Raw genomic sequence first — 10,340 nt, forward strand, 5'->3', positions numbered from 1 at the left:
ATCCATATGTTAGTTGGGACGTCCTCGTGACCGGTGCCCCATGTGTTGGTTCCCACAGCAACAGTTTGCTGGCTGGCAGCTCTTGGTGTCTTTGGCAGTGTCCTGCGAGTCTCATCTCTCCATTCTCCTGGCTGCTATTTTGTTGCTCACCCTGAATAATCCCGGCATTCATATTCTCGTTGGTAACATATACTCTTGCTGATGTTGAGCACTACACGTAACATTCTGGTGTAGTACATTCTCCACCTGATGTTATGGCCTCTATACTACATGAAAATCTACCTCTACATGTTCAAAGGTATTTTTAGGTATTATTTGGAGCCATGTGTGTCCAGTGTAAGGACACACTGAGAAAGTCAATCTTAGGCTATACACTCCAGAGGATTCTATAGCTTTCTATGTCTATGGCTGCAGCCCGCATTAGCTGGGCCTTATACAGACCCAACTGACAAATAAGGCAACCCAGCCTGGCGGGATGTGCGCACCTTTTTATTTATTTTTAAGTATGGAATCTTCTTGTGCCTTTTTCAGTGATGTTTTTATTTGTCTGCAGCACAGTTTTGCCACACCATAATACATTTGTCTACTGAGTCTCTCTGAGAGAGAGAGAGAGAGAGAGAGAGAGAGAGAGAGAGAGAGAGAGAGAGAGAGAGAGAGAGAGAGAGAGAGAGACTGCTATCTCTCACACCGTGATTGGTCCTACGGTACAGAGGGGATGGAAACAGGCAGCACATTGATGATGATGTGTGCACCACTGTGCAGCTTCCCCTCGAAGGCAGACAGTCAGTCACTCAGTCAGTCGGTGGGCGGACGCCGTGTGGAGAAGAAGCAGAGCGCGTGGTGCTCAAGGCTTTGCACTGACCCGCCTCTCCCCTGCGTCCATTCCCCGTCTCCAGCTGCGTTACGGAACGGAGCACTGACACACCTCTCCAACCAACCTCCTCCTCGGCTCGGACATGCATGCATGAGTTGACACGACGGTGACATTATGGTGACAGCCAGGACGACGAGGAGGACGAAAATGATGGAAACATGAGAAGTTGTTGGAGGACAGAGCGGAGGAGAAGCCGCCGCTGCTGCAGAGCAGGAGGAGCGAGGACGAGGAGGAGAACCATACATAATAATATCTCACCTGAGGGACCAAAAGAAGACATTCTGCTTCTACATGGAATATGTTTTATTTTCCTAATACAACAAAGCCCTAACATGGCATGTTAGCTTTGCGAACCGCTTTATCGGGTTTATTTTTATATTTTTGGAGTAGCCTATAATAGCAGGCTAAAGGCAGCAGCCCTATGACAAGGCTCCTGCACGCATCATCGTTTATGAAATATTTTCATTTTTTGAGTCAGTCGGTGCAGCACGGCGTCGGTTGGGAATAACTAGCTGTCATTGCATAAAAATGTGCGCGTGCCATTAGTGTACGCTCTCTCTCTCTCTCTCTCTCTCTCTCTCTCTCTCGTCTTCTCTAATTATCCCCATTTCTGCCTCTACCCCCTCCTCTCTCTCTCTGTATTCTCTATTTATCCCTATTTCTGCCCCTCTCTCTCTCTCTCTCTCTCTCTCTCTCTCTCTCTCTCTCTCTCTCTCTCTCTCTCTCTCTCTCCTATTTCTGCCTTGATCTATTTACCCCCCACACACACAAACACACACGCACTCTGATGTGTGTACCCGACGTGGCCCGTTCTACAGACGTCGGCATCACCAGCACCACCCTGGACACCATCACCGTCATGTCCTCCTCACGCAAGATCTCCTCAGCGTCCTTCAGCAGCTCGGTGGGCTCCGACTGCGGGCTGGAGTCCCCCGGCACGGGCACCGGCGGGTCATCAGCAGAGCCTCTGACGGAGGAGAACCTTCGCTCCTCTGGCTCAGGAGGAGGCTGTCCCTTCTCCTTCTCCTTCAACACCACCACCACCTCCTCCTCTTCCTCCCAGGTGTGGAACGGCAGGAGCCCGGCCGCTGCCGGGGGGGACAGGCAGCTTCCCTCGGGAGAGGAGCAGGGCCGTGGGTCGTCGGCCATCAACAAGCGGACCACCCGGAGAAAGAGGGTCAACCTGGACTCACTGGGAGAGAGCCTGAAGAGACTCACTTCACCCACGGTCAGTATAGTTTGCCAGAGTTTGCAGCCAGCCAGGTATACTGTAAATAGGCCTATATGGCAACAAAGCACCAAAATAATAAGCGACCAAATAGGGCCGGTCAGTCATTGTCTAATGTTGTCTTACAGAGCAGACTTGTTTCTCAAAGTGGTTCTCAAACATTTTCATGTCATGGACCCCCAGATGAATACTATTTGACCACAGATCCCCAGATGTCCCCCAAACATATTGCAAGATTGTTTTGAAGATGGCAGATCAAAACAAGACCAACAATCTGCAACCAGGCCGCAACTTTAAATATTTAGAAGGAAAACAAACCCAACGTCGCTCATCATAATGAGCAGTCCCATGGCAAGTTTGCCCTATAGGTTACGACTTTTAGAAGCTCATGTCCATCCCTAATGTGGCAAGTTATAACTCAAACACGTCATACCAAGGACCCCCATATGTAGGTCTATGTATGTATTTGGCCACGGAATCTGAAACCTCTGAAAAACAATTTGTGACAGGTACACTTAGGCTAATTGAGGAGATTTATGACATATTTTCTTTTCCAAAATTAGTAGGTGGATTAGCTCGTTGAGGGTGTACTGTAGATCTGCTGTTTTTCAAATAGCCAAAGTAGAGATTAAAGTGTTTAACCAAATTGTGTTGTATGTTATCCCATTCTGAACGGGCACCCATTTTGGTGTCAGCATCATGTTATGCTTTAGCTATTGAAAAATAGCAGATCTACAAGCTCATATCGCGCCACCGAGTGGCGCGATACGAGCTTGTAGGTCTGCTATTTTTTAAAGAATCGAAGAACGACTGACATTTCTACAATCTGATCTCAGGTCAGAATGGGTTAACAAATGTTGCAATCCCCGGCCGGTTCCAAGACTACAAATGGGACCCAATGCCTCCCTACCACTACAGAGCCGAACGTCTATAGACTCTATATGAACACAACCGTCCCGTGGTCGGGGGTGGGAAGCCGGGCGGGGGAGCGTGATAGTTGTTACTGTACGTACTCCTACAGGCAGGGGCGGCACCTGTCAGCAGGGGAAGTATAATATGGGCCTCTACTCTAGTAGGATACAAGAGCAGCGACAACAGACAGGAATGTGGGTGGTACTTGTGCATCACGTCACGTGACATACTAGTGTCATGTCCAGGGGGGTACCGGTACTTCTGGTACATCAAACTGCCCCATGCTACAGATACAGCAGACGGGCTCTCTGGCCTTTTAGCTTCGTGACTGACAATGGAACTTGCATTCTCACTCGTCATCTAATGCACCAAGTCTGTCTGTCTGTATGTACTTGTGTAACTCGAGAACCGTTCACCCAACCAACTTCAAATTCGACACCCCTCCACAGGGAGTGCAGTGCCCGGTGTCGAGTCGGTCGGACGCGCGGTTGTCCAGAACCGCTCCAAAAGGTCTCTGCCCGGGCTCCGGACAGGGCCCCTGCCCAGTGTCCATATATGGAGCTGGCCTGTTCTGACATCATTCTGACGTCTGCATAGACTCCACATTTGGGTATGCCTGACAAAGAACTCCATATATGGGCATAAAAGGGACAAGGACATAATATCTGGGTGGGGCATTAATTTCCAACTTGCATCATTCCAAGTAGGCCAGTGCCCAACGGGCACCGCTGTAGAGGCCCCACGGGCACCACTCTAGTCGTTGTAAATTATAGGGTCAGGGCAGTCTTTCCGTGCAGCTGGCCAACGTTGAAGCCGCGATACCCTACTGGCCAAAGCTGGAACTGAAGGACGTGCATGGAGGTGGACGGATGTTCAGTGACGTTATGACGCAAAAGTTGACCTCGAAGTTTAGACCGACCGCGAGCCAAGCATAGCCAACAGTGGTACTTCTGGCAGACTTCCAGCCAGGGTGTTTTAAATTCCACTGAGAAACTTCCATTTAAAATTAAATTAATCGGGGCGTGGTTGTCTGGTCTCTAGATTATATATAATAACTCTATGGGTCAGGGTCCGTAAGGATCTTATAATAACTCTATGGGTCAGGGTCCATAAGGATCTTAACGGTCTGATTAATTAATGGTTCCCTTTAATGTTTCCTATATTTACGCATACTTTTGGCCTAAACACAAATTCAGACATAAAATCTGTGAATAGTGCAGGATTTTGTTTAAGGAAAATAATAATAATTATGGATTATACATAGTAAACACTGATTATATTGTATTGAATTGTGTGGACATTGTATTTTTAACACATTATGGACAAACTCGCACCATGACAAGAGATTACACATTTATTGATAGACCAAGTGTAGCGATATGGAATGGAAATGTTTATTAAGCCCCTATTTATTGTCTTAACATCAAGTTCTTTGTTTTGGTACAATCGATTATTTGCATAGCAAGACGATACGATAGGAAGTCACACGGTACGATATGTTGCTGTTTACGTATCGTCTCTGTACGAGAGAACAGCGAAAGAAACAGATCTACAATCTCAAAACGCGCCACTTTGAGCTTGTGAATCTGCTACTTCTGGGTGACGCTGTATAGCATGATGAAGTAGTAAAAAAACACAACAACTTAGAATATGGTGATAGGAGGTTTCTGCCTGACAGCAACGATAATGATGGAGTATGTATGTACAGCATGCCTGTGTGCCAGTGTGATAGCTGTGTGTATTGTGTTGTGTACTAGTCTGTGCCTGGCAATCATGTACATGAGAGGGGGCCCACTTTACTTTTGAACACACAAGGGTCATTATGATAATACAGACTGGACCACACAAATACTCGTTCCCAAGGTTGTGCGTGCGTGCGTGTGTGTGTGTGTGTGTGTGTGTGTGTGTGTGTGTGTGTGTGTGTGTGTGTGTGTGTGTGTGTGTGTGTGTGTGTGTGTGTGTGTGTGTGTGTGTGAGTGTGAGTGTGTGATCCGGAGTGTGTTTCATTATAATTTAGTACCAATTTGAGTTCCCTGCCGAGTGTGTCTTGTGACGTTTGTGTGCATGGCATTCTGTTAACAGCTAATCTCTGGTACCAATTGGTGTGAAATTTTGCACACACTCCCAGTAGACCAAGAGGACTACAAGGAAACATAATGATGTTATATAATGAAGCTCTGAATGAAAGCTAAAAGAGAAAAGTATACTAAAATATACAATGTTTTTGCCTCAATTACAATGAATGATTTTCTTTTTTTGAGCGGTTGAAACCTGGACTATTAATGTGTGTTTAGGCCACTAAACCTGACGTCATGTTGCAGCCAAGTCTATGGAGCCAATATAAATATACATCTTGTAACTGATTTTGTAACACAATGTTTTAAGGAGTGAGGCGCCCCTCACTTCACGCGAGTGGGATGTTTTTGAGTGTGTGCCACCAGCCACTCCAATGCCCAGCTTTGTCCGTCCCTGTGACTTGGTGTCCCTATGTCTAGGGTACCAACAGGGGACGCTGTTGTACCACTCACTTCAGACAGGTCTGATTTTTTATAGACAATAGTAGATCACGTGCAGCAGCATGACACGTTGTGAGTGTCAAGAGAGTTAAAGGAGCATTCAGTGAATTGGGTGATTTGGAAAAAAAAAACGGTCCGCCCCGGTAACAAGAAGCACTACAGTTGGGGGACACGCAACAGGCCAACAGCACACACACCAAGGTTCGCCACCGCTCCATCATGATTGGCGGAAGGCCCCTCTCTATCCTGATTTGATGAAGGCTGGGCCACCTATAGCCAAAAACGGACCCCCAGGGGTTAACTGGGGGTCCAGTTTTGTTGTGATAATCCTCCCTACTATAGAGTGCGCTGACCATATTATGGTCAGCACACTCAGGATTATCTCAGGATTATCACAACAAAACAAAAAATAAGTGATATTTGAATTAAGTGAAATCACTGAATATACCTTTAAGTGTCAGACTAATCGATTTAATTATAAATATCTATTTGATTTTTATTTGTTGATTTCGTGACAACAGATCAAAAAGATGATCAAACACATCTCACTTCTCAATGATTGGATTAGAAGTTGTATGACAAGAAAATGACTTGCACAAAATAGTAGCTATACTACTAGCTACAGGCTCACAACAACGCGCCACATCGTGCACATTAGTGCTTAATAATAATAATAATAATAATAATAAATAATCTAGTTTTCAAATACTTCAGATGCAGTATATTGTGTCCAAAACTGTATACTGAATACTTTTCAGGATGAAATTCAAAAATAGCAAAAGCTCAAAACTCGCCACTCGACTTCACGCCACGTTTTGCGTTTGTAGTTCTGTTACTTTTGTGTTACGCTGTAGGCATTAATTTACGAGAGTAAAAAAAAGAAAAGAAAATGGAGATAATAAGTTTCTGCCTGACAGCAATGATATAAAGTAATTTTTATATAATCGATGACGTTAATAACATGGCTGGGAGAGAGGACAGCAGGGAGTGCTCGTTAAAAAGGTTAAAAATAATTCCACTTTTTTTTGGAAACAAAAGAGTGGCCACACTTCAAACATGTTTGCAACAATCGCCTAGCAACAGCAAGGGCTGTGATGACTTTTCACAAGCTTGAACTGTTGGGGGGGGGGGGCAGTACACGCACGACACACGCACGTACACACACACACGTGCGTGCATTCTCCCAACATTCACTTTCTGTGTCCTTAACCTTCATTTAGCTATTCATTCACCAATGTCTCACTCACTCACACACACATACACACACACATACTTTCACGTTCAAAATATCGAACACGCAATGAGGTATAGGCACTAATTTGTTTATGCCTGACATTTACATTCCCTATGGGAAACAATGTAAAACAGAACAGAATGTCAAAATCAATAGTAGAGTCAATACGAGGTCAGTATGTGTCCTGTCCATAATATGGATTATATTATGTGGTTCACACATTGTTGAACCACATCCCTGCCTCCAAGCCTCCCTGGATGTGCGTGTGTGTGTTTGTTCTGTTTCTTTACCTTAGGAGGGGCACTCACTCACTCCCTCCATTCTGGTCTGTCCTGGTTTTTAACCCTAAAACCCAAATTATACTTAATTGTGTGCGCGCACAAGCACGCACGCACACACACACACACACACACACACACACACACACACACACACACACACACACACACACACACACACACACACACACACACACACACACACACACACACACAGAGATCACTTCAGTATAGTGTTATCAAGTGTTATCTAACCCTAACCCACACTACTTTTATTTGTCCTCTCCTCTCTCCTCTCCTCCCCTCTCTCCTCTCATCTCCTCTCCTCCCCTCTCCTCTCTCCTCTCCTCCCCTCTCTCCTCTCCTCCCCTCTCCTCTCTCCTCTCCTCCCCTCTCTCCTCTCCTCCCCTCTCTCCTCTCCTCCCCTCTCTCCTCTCCTCCCCTCTCTCCTCTCATCTCCTCCCCTCCCCTCCCCTCTCCTCTTGTTTGATGATTCTCCTCACAGCCTTAACATAAACAAACAGTCATTGTACTGATTTTCCAAAGCTCTGCCACCACAGCAGGAGGGTAGGTCATCACTGTTAGATAAAATAAAGTGTGGCCAACAACCGCCATTCTTCAGTGTGTGTCACGGGGCAGCCCGTGCCCTACTACAGTATATAGTATATTGTACAAATTACATTGTTATTATTTCCACACAATGATTGCAAGAGGTTTAAATATGTTTATATTTATATTGACACTGAGGTTACATTGTTGTCTCCTGTCTCCCCTCTGCAGGGCTGGCACTCCTCTCTAGATTGGAGGGTGCCAAGTACTGTGGAGGTTTGCCCCACCTGGTTAAGAGCAGGATTGCAGCAGGTGAAGGCAGTTCAGTCTCACTTGAGGCTACTGGTGAAAGTGCAACAGGTTAGAACTATGTGAGCCAGGGCCTCATCGCAGGAGGCATTTAAGCCTGTAACAGTTACTGTTTGTTAATTTTGTTTCCTATTTGTGACCAGTGCCAACAAAACATGCCTCATGTCGCCTTTTCCATTTTTCAGATTTTTACAGATTATTAAAGTACAGAATGTAAGCTTTCATATGATGTATCATTCAATGAAATTGGACAATAATTGAAGGAGATATAACCATTTTAAAATGACTGGGGCCTTTCACCCAAAGCTGAGAAAAGCCCTTTTCAATATTCACAACATTTTATCACCTTAGAGCTGGACAGAAGTGGGTGTGACAATGGGAGGGACAAGAGACAATAGGACGTTTTAGCTGTCAACAGTGCAACACTAGAAACACTGACATGTTTAAGCCAGTAGAACAAACAATGCAATTTGTAAGGTGCCCCAATAAACCCTTTTGAAAGTACTAAGTATTAAATACTAAGTATAAGTATTCAAGTATTAAATATTAAGTTAAGTGTTCAATTTAACTTATACACTACCTGGTTGTAAATAGCTGCAGTACACCATTTTATGCAGGTCTACTTTAAGCAATCAAAGTCAGACAATTGACCCAGTATTTTAAATAAATAAAATCGACGCATCAGGCTATGATGTTGTGCGCTTGTAGATTTGCTATTTTAATAAACAGATCTGTCCACATGCAGTCACAATGCCTGGTTTCATTTATAGTAATTCCTGTGCATTCGATGGGTGGATTCATACTACATCGGGTGTCTATTTAGTGTGCAAGGCTTACATCCGGTCTAAAGCCCACCCACTGTATGCCCTGATTTATATACACAATACATACACGATCCGTATCCTCCCCTCACCGGATGTTGAATTAACAGTACTAACGGCCGTATTTGAAAAGACGTAGCTCTTTGCTGGGTGCGCGAGGAAAAAAATTAAGCGGTTTTCCGACATTTCCTTTTCAATTGATACCGTTTCTTAGAGACGGCCTACACAAACGTTCTATATACCAAATGAAAGCCTGCATTTCATAGTTTACATAGTATATAACCTTTTTTTAAATGAGCAAGAAATGAGCGAGTTGTGATTAAAAGAAAAGACGTGTGATCTCTTTGCTCTTTAACACACAGACGGCTAGCTAACTAGGCTAGCTAGCTTCTAGCCTGTTGTTTGTTGGTGAAAGACTCCAAGCTGGGAAGTGTATTTCAGCGAGTAGCTATACGTGGTTTTGTTTATTTTCTGTAAAGTCTAACCCAAATGCCCAGAATACTTCTGTGTTTACAAACACAAGCACGCTAATGGGCGGTGATCAGAGCGTGAAACCTGAGGACAAAGAGATTCCAGACCAATCGTAACCAACATGCAAATCTCGGAACTGCGCTCTTCTGCCTCCAGAAACTTGTTAAAAAACAAGCCCACTTTGACGTATAAATGTATACATTTCATTTGCCCAAATGAACAATCTGTTTGAATGAAAACCTTCTTCAACATTCAAACTGTATTAATATGAAAAAAAAAGAAAATCACATAAAAAAAAAAAACGAGTTTATTTATTGATTTAAGGCATGTTCATTCTGGCGACATGAGGCACATTCTGCTGGCACTGGTGGAACTTTATTTTGGCCAGTAATTATTTATTTTTGTATTTGCACTGTCTAAAAACACTTTTGGAGGTCAATAAAATGCCTGAAACGTGTTTGTGGACCTGTCTACCTAGGATGTGTCCTAGCCCCAACCATATTTCATATCTCTACTGTCACCCTCCTGCCACACAAACACCTGGTCACGGGATGAAGAGCGTAAAAAAAGACGATCCAGGTCAGTCGCTTCCCGATTGAAACGGCCTTTAGACTGCTACCGTTTGTGTGGTGTGTGTTGTGGTCAGTCAGAACATGCTCTATTCTCTCTGTCATCATGGTCACACCCCCCCCCACACACACACACACAAACACAGAGTGAGAGGGACAATTAGGTGTAATCAACAGCATGTGTGCATGTCACGCTGCCTGACAGAGACAATTAAGATGGTTATGTCTATGTTCAGAGTGGCATTCCAACGCACCGCAATTCCGACTACGTGGCTTCCGTGTGCGGTTAGGGTTAGGGACAGGGTTAGTAATGTGCCGAGTTGGAATGGCGATGCGTTTGACAAGAGGCTTTAATAAACACACACGCACACACACACACACACACATACTGTACACACACATACAGTATGCGCTTACGCTTTCTTGCACTGACCAATGGGCACTTTGTTTGGCATTGCACTGTTTACTTTATTTTTCTTGTCTTTATTATGACGAGACGCGTACGTGCTACACTTATAGCACACTGATTGACTGTATATAGACACCTTATTTGTTTTTTACCCTCGTTTACTGTTGCTC

At 44.5% G+C, this 10,340-nt stretch overlaps 1 protein-coding gene across 1 annotated transcript in view; it reads left to right on the forward strand.

The window, feature by feature from the left end:
• Positions 1–1,661: 1,661 nt before the first annotated feature.
• gucy1a2 (guanylate cyclase 1, soluble, alpha 2) overlaps positions 1,662–10,340 on the forward strand; it is a gene marked incomplete at its 5' end in the record, with an annotated part of 58,790 nt that continues 50,111 nt past the window's right edge. Inside the window, 2 exons of the mRNA XM_083773273.1 lie at positions 1,662–1,832; positions 1,938–2,102. Coding sequence (XP_083629399.1) covers positions 1,662–1,832; positions 1,938–2,102 — 336 coding nt within the window. The remainder of the gene's footprint in view (positions 1,833–1,937; positions 2,103–10,340) is intronic.

The sequence above is a fragment of the Protomyctophum parallelum genome (genome assembly GCF_964188405.1).
Source record: "Protomyctophum parallelum genome assembly, chromosome: 9".
Classification (NCBI taxonomy): Eukaryota; Metazoa; Chordata; class Actinopteri; order Myctophiformes; family Myctophidae; genus Protomyctophum; species Protomyctophum parallelum.